Genomic DNA, 18,303 nt, shown 5'->3' with positions numbered 1-18,303 from the left:
CATCGCCAAGACTTCATTCAGAATGTTTTCACACAAACTGATTTCCAAGATGTGGCATTGCACTGTTGAAAATATGACATTATACTGCCTTTCAGTACGCACACACAAACACAAGCAAAGTCTTACCGGTGGTCCCTGAATAGACAGACCACTAGGTCCCTGAGGACCAGGCGGCCCTGAGGGTCCAGAGGGGCCAATCTCTCCCAGCGGTCCTTGAGGTCCCTGTGAAAACAACACTATGGATTATTTTGACGTTTCAGAGTTCATCTTTTAACTAATTTTTAGGCAACATGGATGAGAAATCCTACAAAAGCTCTTGGGTTGCACTGACGGATCCTTACTAAGCCTGGGCCTAACTGCCAAATGAGTCTTTTTTAAGACCAGTCTTTAGAATGGACTTTACGTTGGTTGCACCAACTAACCCGTTCTGTGTGATGCATGTTCATGTGAACGCAATGTGTAACTATGGCTATTGTCTGGGAGTGTGTGTTGCTAGGATACATTGTTAACACTCTCCACTCTCCCTAATCATTTGTCATTAAATTAAATTATTTGTGGAAACGTTGTTATGGAGGATCAGAGAAAATGTACATAGCTGCAGAGCGGGTACAAGAACACGCCGACTGCCAAACAGTCCAACGTGATAACTAACAAGGAAAAGCAGTTGACTTGGAGACATGGGAGGTGATGCATGATTGTTTTGATTCAAGAAGCCTTTGTTGAGAAAATGATGTGCATAAAAAAATTAAAAGACCTCCTGAACAAGGCTATTTTTCTTTTGATGAATATCACATATTCATGAGATCCATTTTAACCACCGAGCAAATTCAGTCACATCTATGTGGAACAAACGGCATGGAAGTTAGATTTACAACGTATTAAATCTAAACCTATTAGATGTCAATTCTGTTTCTAAGAAATATGATTTTAATTCTCATTATAACAAAAATTTAAATCAAGTTTAATTATTTTATTATGTGACAATGTTACGCTTATATCCACCGGTCAAAACCATCAATACATGCTTGGGGGAGTGGGTTGCTCCCATAATAAAATCTACTACAGGAAATAGATTAAGACACTCCTCAGTTTATCTATGATCAGGTTTTTGATCCACATGAGCTGCAGTGGGAGTCAGAATAGAGGAATTCCTGTAAACCGCCACTGATCCGCAGCATTCGCAGCTTGTTGGCTCAGCAGCAGCAGCAGCCAAAGTCATCTTCACTCTGCTGCATTTATTGTTTTAATGCTCAACCACATGGTTACTGGCGTCATGTTGTTCCTATCCATGCAAACAATCAGAAGAAACTTTGGATCAGATATAAATGAATGGAGAAAGAAAAACAAACACTGATAGGGACTGATAAGCGTTAAGTCATGTTTAACTACACGATAAACATCAGTAAATTATGAACTACTTAAAGAGATGAGTCAGATGATCCGATTTACAGATGAAATTAAATTACCGAGTAATGTACCCAAATTGATGAGTGAGAATAAATAATGAGGAACTAATGGAGGAGCTGGTCTCATACAACAGAATAATTCTATTCAAGACTATTCAAATAAACTTGGCTGTAGCTGCAGAGGGACAAATGCTGCTGAGTGGTTGAGAAGTGTGATCTGGCAGCCATGTATTAATATTAAAAGTATGTGTGTGCCAGCAGGACTGAAAAACCACATCTCACTCCAAAACCAACACAATGGCACCCATCAAATTCAAGACATATGGCCTGTGTTGAAGAAGCCTTGTATGTGTTTGATCCTGTCTGTTTTTCAGTCTTGGGATGTGCTCAGTTTAAAGTTCTGGGTGGGCCACTTCCATGTACTTGATGCAGTGTCACTCAGCTAAGTCAAAGTGGGACATCTGGTTGAGATAAACCAGCTCACTTTTGATTGACAGCCCTACGTGTCTGAGCAGTAGTGGCAGGACCCCCTGCTGCTTCGTTCGAAAGAGAAACATATTTTCTGAAATCTAAGATTCAATTACAAACATAGGAACTGGGCTATTGGTGCTGAGAAATGTCCAACAGCATCAGGCCTTGTACTGACTGCCACAGCTGGATGGTTTGGAACAGTATGGAACAGACTGCCATAGCTAAACTGTAGCAGATGCAGACCTGACAGTAAATCATTCATTAAGAGTCCAAGACAGAATTAAAGAGAGGATAGTATCGGTGGTGATAAGAGCCTGCATCGAGCCGGTGGCCAAAAGGAAGAAGATATAGCCTGGAAAACTGATATAGGCTTTTCCAAAAATGACAGCTTCTTTCAGCCCGAGGGTCCTTCACATCCAGTCTGGAGGATGGAGTGGGCTGCTGTTGAAAAGGCTCTTTGTTAGTGGGGCGTATTAACTTCTTTCCTTTTGTTGTCTCGTCAGGACGGGGGCTGTTCTGTCCCTGTAGGAGGTTTGGACCAGCACATTCAGATTATGAGTAAAATGTATAATATAATAAAACAACACTTGTGGCATTGAGGAACAGGGTGAGTTGTATTTACATCCTGTTGCAAACTGACCCCGCCTCTTTTGCCTCATGTAGAGAATCTGACTAAACTGTGAAACATGAAAATATGAGGCTCTCCAATATCCAGCTGGTTTGAGAAATACAGCCTGACCAGCTTGTTACAGCTGGGGTGCTCAGGGTCATTGCAGTGTTGTGATGAGGGCCTACTCATGCCGGGTTCTCAGTTCAATATTTGGAGGGGGGATCTCATAGCCCTGAAGCAGTTGTGCCAATCACAGTTAATCTGACCCTATTCTAACTATAAGTGAAATCTATCTCACCTCGTACACGCTCACATCTTATCAATATTACACAACAGTGTTTTCTCTGCACTGTGTTTCAAGGATAAAACATGTGACGCTACTTTTGTAAAAAGAAAAGAGACTTTGATAAGCCCTGGCACAGGAATGTCAATTTTATAAAAAAGCAGAATGTGGAGTTATAACGGACCAGTCTCATGTGCGTAGACGTCTGGATGGTTATATTGTAGCAGCCTGGTGTTGTTTTTAGGTGATTGAATAAAAGTAAACATGGTGAACAGTGGTGTGTATCAACACACCCGTCCTGCTGCCTTCAGATGTCTTTAAAAAACATTTACAGAATTTATTAAGTTGAAGGGACTTACAGGGTTAAGTGCATTTTACTAACCGTCACTCCTGGCGCTCCTCTGTCTCCTCTGGCTCCCCTTATGCCAGGACCGCCCTGAAACACAGGCCAAACACACACACACACATTGTAAAAACAGTACAGTACAGTAAGTGTTTGCAGCCTAGAAAGAAAGAAACCCGCCTTTGCAGAGACATGTTTCCCTTTCCAACATAAAAATTTTAGTTAATTTAAAACATCTAATAAAGGTGGAGCTGCACAGATCTTTGTTATGAATGGATTATGATTTTGATGTGTGTTGTAAATTGCTCCTCTGAGCTCTGCACTTTATCAGACTTCATCTGTCAGTGAGTGGAGCTGTAAACCTCAGGCTGACCCCTCCAGCCACAAGGTTTATCCTGGGACAAACTACAAACATCTGCTAATCATCGGCTCATTTGGGACACATCCTCTTCCTGTGTTTGCTTGAATAGGCTTCCCCTGGGAACGAGGGGGCGACTAGGTAGTTCCTTTAGCCAAAGGGGATTGAATATGAGAGGAGAAACAAATGTGCTTTTTTTTTTTTACACGATTATATACCTGTTTAATTTCATTAGCTAATACAGTCATTTTATGTATTTACCAATGAAAAGTCAAAACCCACCAAATTGTTGACCCAAGTCCCATTCAATCATTAGCTTATCCATGAATAGTGGAGTGGTGCTGGGAAAGAATTGTTTATCAGCCAGCATGGAGAGGAGGAAGGACTACAGTATCCAATAATTATATGGATTATATATGGGATGTGAACATTTAAATAAAAAGGCAGAACCTGTCCTCTAAATCCTCATTTTGGCAGCAAAGAGAGAAAATTAAACTTAAGACCCAAAATATAACTACAGTACTTTTGATTGTGAATTCATGTCAGAAAAAATAGAGTGTTAATCAAAATGACTGATTGAGTTCATCAGTTGAGCAATTTGTCTATGCAAGTCGTTTTTTAATGGATTTTTTCAAACAGCGTGAGCCCATGACTTGTTGGAGGTTGATCAAACCTGCAGAGAAACAGAAATTAGCTTCCAACAGCAGCAATACAAATAATTACCTTTGGATTTTTCATGGTAAAAAGTATGCCGCTATTATCATTTAACAATTTGAAACAATAAACAATTTGATGCCAAAGGCAAATTTACATTTTCTAAACTACAGCTGGAACAGCGTGGGCACATTTCAGCCTTAACAAAAGGAGATGGCGGGCAGAAGCAAGTCTGGTTTCCCTTAATGTCAGACTGATTGCTGAGTGATGTTCGCTATTGAGCTGAGTCTGTGCCAAATCAGGTGGCATAGATTGCAATTCAGTTGATTCAATATTATTTCAAACATGGCTCAAAGGTATTGTAAAACTGAAGAGGCCTGCTGCTGTGCAAGAATGGGAATGCATCTGCACACAAACACAGAGGGGACTCTCAGGGAGCAGGAACAGTGTTTTACTAAGTGTAAAGCAGATGTCTGCTGGAGCCAAAATACAGTCTTGTGAATATTTACTATAGACAAGAGTGCATATATGCTGTTCAATACCAAGGCAAAGCTCTCGATTTACCAGTCCATCTATGTTCAGACCCTCACCTATGGTCAAAAGCTTTGGGTAGTATCACTGATACAAGGGGCTGAAATTATTTTCCTTCACGGCAAAATGAGCCAGTTGAGGTGGTTTCGGGCATCTGATCAGGATCCCCCTGGGCCTCAGGGTTCCTCAAACGTCTATAGATTCTTAATCCTTTCAAACAATTCTTTGCTCTCCATCTTATTTGCCTTCCAGTCTTTCCATGGCAGTATTCTGTGTGTTTAGACACTGCATCAGGTATCCCAAGTATTTATTTGGCTTTCTTCAAACTCCTTGGTTCATCAGAGTGAGCAAAGTCTCAGCAGTACAACAACAAATGTTTACAATGAAAATCTCTGTTTTCACAGTCTGTCTGTAGGAGACTTGTCATCCACAGGGTATACAATACATTTATTGCGTTAACAACACTTATATTGTGTTAACAAGGGGAACAGCACCACCTTTTCATCTTTCCTCAAAACCCCACTGATTGCAGCGTGCAGTTTTAGCACAAAAGCGGCAATGATTTCCCCATTAAACCATTCATCTACGTCCATATGCTGCAGTTTAAATGTGATTTAAGAAGCCCATTCAATGCAGGCGAGAGAAACAGAAGCAGACAGAATGGAAGACACAGGCACAAAGCTAGAGAGGTGATAATAAAAAAGAGAAAGAAAAGAGCCTCAGGCATGTGGATGAAGTGGAGGTAAAAGAGATAAAAGAAAACAAGAAACAGAAAAACATTGAAGAGTTGAAAGCTTTAGTATATTGATCTGGGAGGGAGAATGACGGAGTGAAAGAGAGGAAAGAGATGGAGGCAACAGAAGTCACTGCACAGTATAGACAATGCGGAAAACAAGTCTTTACATTTAAAAGCCTCTAATATTGTTGTTTGTTTTTTTCCCTGATAAGTCAAAAGATAAGACCATGAGATTAAATATCATGACAATGTCTTCAAATTAAGCTCAACTACCAAAAGTTTAAAGCAATTCTTGAACCACTAATCTTAGAAAAATGTTACTGGTATCAGGCTGAAACATTGAAACATTAATGAGGACCAGAGAGTAAGAGGATGTGGCTTGTCGGACAGGGATCAAAATGGGGGGGGGGGGGGGGGGGGTAATCGGTAATCGGCTGTGATAAATGGAATCGCCAGATAATTACTTTCTCAAACTATACTGGTGTTGATCCACACCCCTCTCATGCCCTCCCTACACGAGGGTGGAGACAGAGACGGATAGAGAGGACAATGAGAGAAAACTAAAAGAGGTCGACATGCGGAAAAATCAGAGAGAAAGGAATGGAAAATTCAGAGTGGGAGATATATGGGGAGAGAAACATGAGGAAAAAGAGGAGAGAATATAGACAAGGCTGTAAATGAGCTCATTTACTTGCTCTCATCTTTCAGCCGTGAGAGGAATATAGCTTCTCTCTCTACCAGACCTCCAACACAACAAACGCATTTCACAGGTTTCATTCAAAAACATTATGAATACAGTGGCTTACAGAATAACTGTGATTGTAAAATAAATACACTGAACACTGATAAATGTACTTGGACTTGATATATAATTTGATTTATATATATAAAATAATATACAGAAGCTCTTTTATGCCTTTATATTCAGCTGAAGCCTCATAGGACACTTTTCATCTAGAGCAGGTTAAAACCACATAACGATTTACAGAGACCCAACAATTCCCTCATGGCAAGATAAAAACTCCCCATTAATGAGTAGAAACCTGGAGCAGAACAATGTATTTTCATCAACAGGTTCCTATGATATCATTTAAAAAGTTCTGTACACAAATCTGTATGATATCTTACGAAATATGACATTATATTTCACAGGATGTGGACCGCAGGGTTAGGCATTAGAAAAAAGGTTGTGGTTTGGCTCAGTACTGCCGATGACACGAACAGTGGTCCCCCAGGGTGAAAGTCTTGTGTTTTGGGACCCGTCCACCATCCCAACCCTCCTGCCTATGCAGAGATTAGCGCTCTTATACTACATCATCTAATTTCCTTGCTCCAGACATTTCTACGGTAATAAATACATGGGATACACATGAAAAACACTGCATTACTTTTCATAGCTATATGTATGATCAGTAACTGACAACAGCCCGAGCAGAAACAGATGGCTCTGGTTTGTAGAGACTGGTCACCGCTATCAACTTTTGTATCTTTATACTATCATATTTTTGGATGTATAGATTGTGTGAAAAAATTGTTTTTTTATGTGTTCTGCGTTTTTATATTTGCAGACCGTCTTGTCTCACATCCCCCCTTGAGGGAGGAAGAACTGAACTGAGCTAGATTATATTGATTCTTTCCATCAATTCAATTATAAATAAATTCCACGAGTGTCTGTTCGACTCTGACATTTATCACCAGTGTCCTCTATTGACTGGAATAAGTTCAAACTTTTTAATGAGAGTCTACACAGAGAATTCATAGTCTGTTAATGAGTGTGTTGGTGTATTTATACCATAAATAACTGTATATAAAAGAGACAGAGCAGAAAAATAAATGCAGAGAGAAGGCAGAGTTCCACACAGGTCGGAAAGAAACAGAAAAGACAGAAAAAGACCATAAACTGCATGACATCATACCAGCAAAAGTGCCAAATCAGGCTGGGCTTCGACCCCGGCTTTTAATTTGATCTCAGCTATAAAGACACACCTGTAAAGTTTCAAGACAATATCTTTCAAAGTTAAGACAGTATCGCAGTGACAAATTTGAGAGACACTGGCAGATTACTTAAAACCGCCTCGGTGGTAGTTCCCGCTACAGTAAGTATCTCCAGTAACTCATTTGGCCATCACACACACACACACACACACACACACACACACACACACACACACACACACACACACACACACACACACCCACCCACACACACACAATAAATGAGGGAGTGAGTGTGCTCTTACAGGGGGTCCGGAGGGTCCTGGAGGTCCTTTGCTGTCCTGGGAGCAGGTGCAGGCATGAGGCATGGAGGGGCACTGCTCCTCCACTCTCTGAAAACACATACAAAAATATATCCAATGTACTTTTGGTCTGAATTTAGGCAGGGCGTGAGCTGCAACATTTCAAACGTCACCTATGTACACCTCGAGCTGCCAGCAAACAAGATAACGTTGGTAAAACATATCTGATTGTTGGCCAGCTTGTCTCTCTGGATCAGGTCTTTGCCTCTCAGAAACATATCAATGTTTGCTTGGTCCTCTTGACTACAGATAAAATGTTTTATCAAAACAAAACTTTAAGAAACTGCACTTGCCCCTATGTGGAATAGGGATGAGGTTTAAACTAGTCCACTAGTCTAAAGGTAAGAAAACACTAAGTAAACAATCAAAATTGAGCACATTTTATTAATTTATAAGGGTACACATTGGGTTAAAAAGATATTATTATTTATAAGAGCCATTTGAAATTAATGACTTTTTATAGTAACCAAATCATGTTTTAAATGGGGATAAGATCAGCATGTCTCAAGTGTCTGCTCTGGGCACCAGAATAAGAATCTGCCTCATGAAGCCGATTTGTGGTGTAATATCTGATAAGTCACTAGCGTGGACCGAGGTCTAAAGAGTCATGGTTTGGCATTGAGCATGTCATTAGTATCTAAGCGTGCAACTTAGATTCATTAAGCTAGCTGGCATTCATAGCAGGCTAAGTTGCTAGCATTAGTCTGTAGCATATGTGCTAGCCTGCTAGCTAGCTTAAAAGCTAGTTTTAGTGTGCTGCTGGCCAATCCAGCCGATCAGGAGAGACCAGACTTACTGCTGAACCCAGTCACTATTTCAGAAAGAGGAAGCGGTGGCAGTTGGGGCTGGGAAAACGAGACAAGGTGGAAGTTACTCAGGAGCATCTGATGAGTTCAGATAATAATAATTTGAATAATAAGTTTATTTGACAAGTATTTCTGTTGCTGTGAGGGAAGCAACGTCAAATCAACAACAGTCAACTAATTGCGCACATTCCTAATGTGGTGCGGGCAAAAACTCAGAAAGTCAACTATGCAATTACCAGATACCTGAATCAAAACCTTTCTGACTTTTGTGAATCTCAACAAAAATGTCTAAAATACATTACTTTGATGCATTCCATCAGATTGCAGAGGTGTACTTAATTTCCTGCTCACTCATCGTATCTGTGTGTGGTTTTACACTGGAGGTGCTAATTGATGATAGGTGCTCTTATAAAGCCATGCTCAGACTTGCATGTGAGAAAGACAACATTGGTCATTGTTTGCTATTTGTAATGCATCTTGAGCCCGAAGAAATGCCTTGCAAAGAGATGTATGGTAAAATAGCAATAAACTTGATCGGATTTTGATTTCATGCGGTGCATTTATATCACATGAATGAAAAGACGCACCTGACCACAGGCACTATTTCTTTTTCTAGTGCTAATAACAGCCATTCATAGAGATTACAAGTAATCTGGCTTTAATTATGGATTTATCATTCTGGTTTCATCATCACCTATTTCGAAGGTAAAAAAAAATATCTCTCTAATCATCTGAGGCTGTAATATTCATAGCCTGGAACTACTGCACAGTCAGAGATGAGGGGCAGTAAAATCATGTATTGAAGTGTGTTTAAAGTGTGTGAAATTATGTGTTCGTTTTTCTTACCAATGCCGGCAGCTCGCAGCACTTATCTCTGCTGGCCCAGGATGTACTGCAGATGATGTCAAACATCTGGAGCTGGAACTGTAAATACACACGCACACATAAACAAATTCCATTAATTACAATATTATCAGTTAGCACATTTCAAAACACAAAAAGTAAAACAGAGGAAACCTTACAACAACAACAGAGACAGTTTGGCTTCAGCTCTAATGAGCAGCTAAGATATGTGAAGTCTGGCTGATAGCTTCAACAAACTAAATGGATGTATGGGAGGCTCCGCTAGTCTTAAACTACATAGCAGGCTATAAGTTAGGTCATGTTGTGTCGGATTTAACGTTTATCATTATGACTGATGAAGCAGCCACTGACATGCACTGTTTTCACTCATTTTATCTTGTATCTACATCTCTAACCATTACAGATATACAGGTATATCACATAGAAGTTAAGCTATGGAAAACTCCCACTTAGACTTAATGGCTGTGAAACCTATTTTATTTGGAAGTTAAATGCATACAGACACCAACTCACAACTGCCGACTTGGGTGAGTCTTTGTCCGTTAATGGAAAACTGTTTATTTCTCTCTCTGCTATGGTTTCCATCACACAATTATAATCTTCATGATATTATTTCAACAGAAGTCTTCTGTTTGGACACATTGGACCTGGTTTGGCCCTGTTGGCCTGAGAAAGGCACAGAAGTCAGACTCCTCATCTCATCTCTATTTCCTAAAGAGTAAAGGCCTGGTGTGTGAATAAGTCTCATCCTAGAGATTAAAGTATCTTTTACAGCGCAACAGGAGGACTTACTCTCAAAAGAGTCTCAGTTGAGACCTGATAGATTGGCGATCAGCTTGGTGTTTTGACACAGATTCATAATATTGTTGGGGTTATCGACTGAAATCTTAACGAAAATGTCTGATTGTCATTATACAAACTTTATTACTACTATCACTATTGTTATCATCTAAATCAACTCATCAACTGAAAACCTGCAGGTTATTGTGAATGGGCACAGCCATAGAAATAGAATGAGAGTAGAACTGACATTGAACTGTTTGCCATGGTCACTGGAGTAGTTCAAGAGAAAAAAGGGATTGTTGTTAGTTTTTATGGTGACAGCACACATCATCACAAACATTTTTGCGTTTCCATTGTCAACAGTTGTGGATAATAACAAAAGATCTCTTCCATTCTTTCCCATTTTTTGGTTGAAGTAGCTAGCACACTGATCTGATACTACATAAAAGGTGAGGCTAGAAACACTGCAGTCGGTTGATTGATGCAGACGGGCTTCTGCATCGTCGGTGAAGAGGAAATGGAGCAGTGCGGAATGAAAAGGCTTGGTTATCAGCTTACGGCTGTCCACGGCTTACATTGTATGTCCTAGCAACACAGGAGAAAATGTAAAAACTGAAAACAACACAGCTACTTATGTGGGTGACGCAGCTCTAATTATCTGGTAACAACCCTGCCTACATAAGAGTATTGTCTGCAGTGGAAACGCAAAACAAATGTAGTGTTTAGGCACATGTCCGTACAGGTTAGGTACAGGTCTAAAGGTACTATAGCCTACCAAAAGCGTTAGATGGAAATGCGGCTAAAGTGTGTCTCACTCGCTAGTTTGACAACTCCAACTTTTTTTTGGAGTCATTTTACATTAAGTCAGCAATTCTAGATTCCAGCAGCAAGGCAGCGGACAAAGATGCTCCTCCATGCTTCAATTTACTCCACAGCTCATTTGTTGCAAAATCTCACCTCAGTGAGTCCGCCACTCGCCGCTGTCAGTTTATACGAAAGTTAGCTTGCAGTTCTTTGCAATGGTAAACATAAAAGTGGCTGCTGCTCCGACCAGTGGGCTATGTTGATTTGAATGGGAATGTTCACTTTATTCTTATTCTTTTTCTATGAGGACAACACTCCCAACTTTCGAGTCTCTAGAGAACAAGAGATGTCACATGTAGTAGTAAAGTAATTCTGTAACTGAATTGACAGCAGGTAAAGTTATCATTACGGTTTCATTTTCTAACGGATGACTTTCTGCAAAGACCTTTCCAAACATTACAGACGCAACATACTTTTGAATGAATAACCATTACTGGCCATTAAAGGACAATCTGGTGATAAGTGAAGAAAATGTCCTATTTCTTTTTTTTCCTCCATAAAAACTTCATCACGCAGCATTTTCCAGCTGGTCATTTTATTTGGAGCAGCTAAGAAGTAAAAACGTACAGCAGCGCTCAGTATTTCAGGAGGAGATCTCACCTTGTCCCCTGCCTGCGTGTGCCAAACTTTTGAATGCTTGAGTTACTTAATGAGTAGAGCAGCTAACGGTGTATGTAAACCCACTCTGCACGTTTCCACTCGCAACAAATAAAATGAACTCCTCCTAAGTGACTCACTAATATCTTTTGGGATATTGATGGTTTCTGGACTGATCAGGTTTGATTTGAGCAGAATTACATGTATTCTCTCTTTGGGAGGAAATATTAAGCATTTATTTGGATGAATATGTGAAAACAGATTTTGCTCTCACGTGAAGATTTCCTGATCACGGCGCCCCTCCGACATTCTACTGCCCTGATAACCTTCTTATACTTCCTGTCTGGAGGAAGGTGTGCAATCACCCGCACTACAGAGTTCACACTGACCGGAGCAGAATTGTCCCGTCTGCCTCTGGACCCAACCATCCTCCCGAGGATCTCCACGCCATCTGTGGTGATGTTCCCAGCAGCACTGACAGGTTTCTCCCCGACCACAGAACAATCTAGCCCCACCTTCACAGACGTCTTGCTGATGGTTACATGGAGCTGTATGGAGAGAGACAATTAGAGTTACAGGTGAGCTGTTTGTATTATTTACAAAGTATTGTCTCAATAGTCTATCCTTGTTTAGTCTCTATTACCCATCATTGTTGTTTTAAACATTACAGTATAACAAACAGGGTCAATAAAACAGATTTATAATACCATTTTAAGTGCAGCATTTTCACAGGTTGTTCATCAGTGATCAACCAGGATACAAAACCTCTTGTGTGTGTGCACCACCTCTTCACTGACTAATCATAGTGACAATGAGTTCCTTTGCTTGTGTGGGATTTGTATAAACTGGGGTTAAAAGCATCCAATCACACAAATTGGCCCTACGAGCTCCAACTGTACAACCACTGTACAGGATGCATCCACAGCTAATACTGCTGCACAAGGTGAACTAGCCTCTCAGGCACATCATCCTAATGCTGCTGTCTCACACACCAACAGTATCTTTGTCTCATATAAAGCACTTCATTTGCTCATCTCTGTCAGCAGGTGGTTTTATGTCTTTCCTTATCATTTTTCAGACAATTGCTTTTTACTTTCTAAACCACGACAGAGCCACGTTATCTTTGTTGTGTTGCATATATGACTTAGCAATAATCTCCAAACTGATTAACAACTCTGTTGTGCTTTGATAGCAAAAAGAAAAAAAACACTGAGCTGCCAACTTAACATTATATTTCTTTACTAAATATAAAACAACAGGAAGAGAAGAAAACAAAGTGTTCTTCTTGGACTTCAATTTATGCTCTGGGCGTGTTTGATGCTAGATACAGAAAATCAGAGGGTTTGAAAGCACAAAGAGCAAAGTTTATAAAGTAAAGTATTCTAAGGATCACCCTTCTAACAATGGAATATGAAAGAGGAGGAGAGGGAAGAAGAGGAGAGCAGAAGAGAGAGGAAAAAGAAACATTAAGAAATGAGACATAGAATCAGCAGATTCACTTTATCTCACCTCTTTACTTTCTAAACTTCTAAACATGAAGAAGTGTCTCTGATATAATGAAGTGGAGATGGAAAATAGGCACGCACACACACACACACACACACACACACACACACACACACACACACACACACACACACACACACACACACACACACACACACACACACACTCACTCACTTGAATTGTTATGGCAGTTTTTAAACATGCTGTGTGAGATAATGTGGGTTGGAGTAGATGAGGCTATCAGTGTTTCTGCTGACTCAGCTGTCTCTGACCTGCACTTCAAAATGTGTGTGCCTGCTTATGCACGCTTGAGAGAGTGTGTGCGAGCGTGTGCATGCATATTTTTTGTGCTTTTTGTATGTGAATGTTTGGGCATTTATATTCAAGCAGGTATATGTTGTATGCATGTGCACTTTCTCTTTGCCTGAATGTTGCTTTCAATTCATAAAACATTACAATTAATTATCCACAAACTTTTCCATTTTTACTTTTAGAAAAAGTTAGTGTCTTGTTTCTGACTTCCTTTTGCGTCGTGAGATGGCCCCTCTTTCAGCACAGATGTATTATTACTATTATAATGAGGAAAAAAGGAGAAATATAAACAAATGTTCCATCACAGCAGGAGACATTTGACAGGGATTAATGACTAACTCGGCAACTGTCATAAGTGGGTTTTTTCAGTCACAATAGAAATAAGGTCAGCTCGATAACTCTACCTCTGATATTTGTGGAAACAATTTTAATGATGAATATGTTTTTAAAAGACAAGGAACATCCGCCATGTTGACAGACAACTCAAATTAATCTCCATTTGTTGCTTCAGGTTCTCTGAAATGTTGCTTTGAACAATAGTTGCTCCTGAGCTAATCCTTTTTCCAGGTTATTCAGACTGAAGTGTGGTAATGAATACAGTACCAGTCAAAAGTCAACATTTTTTGTACTAGTACTGTAAACAACATACAGGTGTGATGCGACTGGGTCTTAGTATACACACTGTATGTTACACTAATACTGTACTCCAGATGCAGATTGTTGAGGTTATGAGAAAACTGTTGGTCAGTAAGGTGCATTCGGTTATTCCTGTTGGAGGATCTGTCCACCCTGAGTAAAACAGTCCTCTATACATACTGAATGGGTCCAGACCGCTCCCATGTTGGGTAGGAGACTGCTCGTTCAACAATGGGCACCAGCTCATGCACCATCAGTCACAGCTAGGGTTGCAAAATTCTGGGAATTTATGGGAATCAACCTGGAATTTACAAAACTGAAGGTTTGCCCTTAACAGGAATTTTAAATGTACTCAGGGAAACTATATTTTAGCACAATCTTGACTAAAACAACCAGATTTCATGCAAGTACACTTGAGAATATCTATGCTATTCCTCAATGACATGCACATAGCACACTGCTTACTGCAGGGTTGTTGAGGCCACGCCACCTACATATGTTGTGCATTCCTCCATCACATGCACAGATGATATCTAGAACCCTGGACTATTGCGGCCACATTTTTGAGCCCAGAGCAAAAGACTAAAATGAAATGGGAAAGACACCCAAATTTGTTCACCTGGTCTAAATAATGAAGCTGTCTCTTTTTTTTGTTTTTTTGTTTACTTGTATTGTTATTGTTCCTTTTTGCTTGTTAATTTTCTTTGTCTACAGCTTTGAGTTCTATGCATGTAAATTGTCCGTTACTGTCCTTGTTTCATATCTCTTCCCGTGTCTTTTTTAAATTCAATAAAGCATTAATAACAAACAAAAGACGGGACAAACTCAATAAAAGAAGAATAAAACATTTTCATCAGCGCTACATTAAAACTTAAAACAAAGAAAAAACAAGTGCTGATTAGTATTTTTACAAATAGCATCTGTATCTGCATTCAACTGATGCTTCTGGTCACACCAGTTAAGACCAGGGAAAAGGTGGTGAAAGCCCTGAGGGGATCCAGTGGAAAATTAGAGATAACCAGACACGGTTCATTAACCCAGACCCTCTGAGATCGGTTCGTTAACAAGTCAGTGAGCCAACATACAGTGTGCTAAAATCCATGTTTAAATTAAATAAGAGCCTGTGTGCAAGAACATGGGGCCGAATACATTTAAAGCAGCAGAAAAGTCATTAGAAAGCAAACATGCATGGTTCTAATTTCCCTGCAGGTGCAGATTTAACAGAGTCTCTTTAGAGTCCTCCACTCCTCTCCTGGCCTGGTGGGAACTGCAAGGCGCCCAACATGTCATGCGTGGTGTGCAAAATTTCAGAAGCATGAAGCTGACAAGGTGATAATCAGTCAGTGCCCTAGGAGACTTTGCTACTGGTACCACAATAGCATCCACATCATCTCGTCGCACCTCTCCACTAATTGTCTCTTCATCTCAACGTCTTTCCACTTTCATTATTGTCTTATCAATGTCATTCTCTCTTATTATTTCTTTGTTATATTCATTGCTGAGGTGACCCGTTCTCTTGTCAAACACATTTCATTGAATGGTTGACCCTGTGCTTTCCTACAGATGATCATAAAACTGATACAGAACTGAAACTGAACATGGACCTGTTCAATTATTTTATTCCAATAAGAACTGGAAAATATATTTTTTAAAAACACAGCACATTTGTCAGGCACAACACTTCAATCATTTCCCCCATGCCATCAGGACCAGGGCTTTTTCTCTCTGTAATTCGACTAAAAGACACACAATCACCTCATCTATTTCAATCTTACAGGCCCATTTCTAAATCAGAGACATCAAACCCAGAGCGGAATTTCTTTAACTCCTCTGCCAATTTTTCACTTCTCAGGATAAAACTCTTTTGCCTCCTTGTTCTGCATCCCAACAATGGATTTGATTAATTTCCAAGCCCTCCTTGAGTCATCTTTATTCAGCCCACCCTCCGCTCTCTTATTTAAAAAGTTTATGTGTCTTCCTTTTTCATGTAAAATAATAATTTAGCTCATGTTAATTAATAATAGCCCATCTAATCTAATCTAATCTAATCATTCACACCACATTTACACACCCATGCGCAGCACGGGGAGCAATGTCTTGCCCAAGGACACTTCAACAAGTGGGAAGGTGAGAATTGAACTGCCAATCTCTCAAATGGAGGACGACCCACTCTGTCACTAAGCCACAGTCGCCCCCACAAGAGTTTATTCTACTGTCCCACCCCATTATGACAAAAATGTACTGTTGACATATTTCATATTTCACTTTCGCAGTCTGTGCATCTATTTGAATCATCAAGCCGCTAATTGTCAGGAAAACACATGCCACCATCACATCAGGCACATAACGCACGTCCCCTTTTCCTTTTACAAACACAAAAGCTTCAGTCTCATTTATCGGTCCTCACAACTACGACAACACATTTATTTCAACACATTTCATTTCTTCCTCCATTATCACTTGTTCTTCTTTTTTCCAAGCAGCTACCGGCAGTTATGGATACAGCTATATAATGATCATTTATGGGCAAATGAATTCGCTGTGAATTTTGAACGTGTGTGAAATATGTCTGTCAGATAGAAAGCTCCTGAAGCACTGGTGCTTTAAGTGCTCTCTAACAGTTTTAATGTGAGGCATTTAATCATTTTGGGAGATACAGAAATGGCGTTAATACACTTGTGGAGTATATTATGTGAGTTATCCTGAAGATAACTTTCCCTTCTCCTATGTCTACACGTCTCTCTGTATTTTTCCCATTTGCGTCTCAAGCTCACTGTCATATTTATTTCTTCCTCTGCTGTTCCCCCCACTTACTTTCACCTGTTTTCTGTGTGTGTGTGTGTGTGTGTGTGTGTGTGTGTGTGTGTGTGTGTGTGTGTGTGTGTGTGTGCTTGGCTGAGTGGTGACAGATCCTACTTTCACACGAGGTGTCTTCATATGGTAATCCCTTTATAACCGACACGCAAACATGCACACGCACACGGACGCTCCCTTTTATTCACTTGTCATCCTGTCTAAGCGGAGACGAACACTTCCTCCGGCCAGGCAGTCCTCTGCATCTGTTCTCTCTCTCTACGCTGTCATGTTCTCCAGCAGAGAGACAGACAACAATGGAGAAGACAAAATGGCACAGAGGATGATGGACAGCTCCTCCCTGACATTTTGAGAACAGAGATAAAGACAGACAGGCAGTTGGTGGCTGCTGTTGGTTGATTTTCAGTTTCAGGATATAAAGAACACAACAGAAGCTCTGCAGCAGAAACTATTCTGACTTTGAATGGACATTCTTTTAAGTAATGTTTCCATCCATTTGTCAAGCAAAAGTTAAACACTCTTTGAAAATGTAACAAAAGAAAACATGTGAATGTCCATCTCCATCAGTCTGAAGTAAATACACCTCTGAACAGCGTGGTTCATTCAAAGAATTGATTATTATTCTACAGGTTGTTATTATTTTGTTGATATTTCATGCTTAAATGTTTTGCCATGTGAATTTGTCATTCACTGACACAAACCAAAGTGATCATTTATTCATTGGAGTATTCGGATCACCATCTATTCCATCATTTCACAAAACAATTCCTCCTCTCAAGTGAGCAGAAAATTGTCTTTTATTGAGGGAATGTCGTGAAAAATTTTGCATATCCATTTCTGTCGGACTAATTTGACACAATATACTTTGCATAAATGTATTTGGAGAGAATCCCAGTGATTAAGGAAAATATGACTGTCTTTGTCTGAGAATCAGTTGGAGGACAAACTAATATCTTCTCTGGTCGTCCAGCGGAGAAAAGTATTAACAATAGATAGTTTCCTTTATAATGATGTCTGTACTTTGAGTCTGATAAATTAACTTCTATGGCAATCAAAACCTGCTCTATATTGTATATACTGTACATCGAATGCACTTTGTTCGAGATACTACATTTATGTCGTTAGAGCATGGGGTTGTTAATTCAGTCTGGTTCTCTGAGTAATTGTTACTACATTTAATCCATTGTTACTATTAAAGTATTAAACAATTATCACACTGAGTTTTTACACTGTTTAGTTAATAAACAAGTGTCAAGTAAAATTACCACCTTGTGGTTGTACGTCTCTGGCAACCAGTCAAGTTTAATTCCAAACTGTCCAGACTTATGTAATATATGTAGTTTAGACTTTGAAGGAATTTAATAAAAGGTTTCTTCAGCCTGGCAGCACAGAAAAAAAATTCAATCACAACAATTTCAAGATAAGTGTCACT

General features: G+C 39.8%; 1 protein-coding gene across 1 annotated transcript in view; it reads right to left on the bottom strand.

The window, feature by feature from the left end:
• LOC310950197 (collagen alpha-1(XIV) chain-like) overlaps positions 1-18,303 on the bottom strand; it is a 135,133-nt gene that overhangs the window by 29,062 nt on the left and 87,768 nt on the right. The window contains exons 34-38 of the mRNA XM_083917875.1: positions 11,993-12,151; positions 9,342-9,419; positions 7,633-7,719; positions 3,153-3,206; positions 127-222 (exon numbers count right to left, since the gene is read on the bottom strand). Coding sequence (XP_083774001.1) covers positions 127-222; positions 3,153-3,206; positions 7,633-7,719; positions 9,342-9,419; positions 11,993-12,151 — 474 coding nt within the window. The remainder of the gene's footprint in view (positions 1-126; positions 223-3,152; positions 3,207-7,632; positions 7,720-9,341; positions 9,420-11,992; positions 12,152-18,303) is intronic.

The sequence above is a fragment of the Echiichthys vipera genome, assembly GCF_963691815.1.
Source record: "Echiichthys vipera genome assembly, chromosome: 8".
Classification (NCBI taxonomy): Eukaryota; Metazoa; Chordata; class Actinopteri; order Perciformes; family Trachinidae; genus Echiichthys; species Echiichthys vipera.
This window is presented reverse-complemented; position numbering and strand designations above follow the sequence as displayed.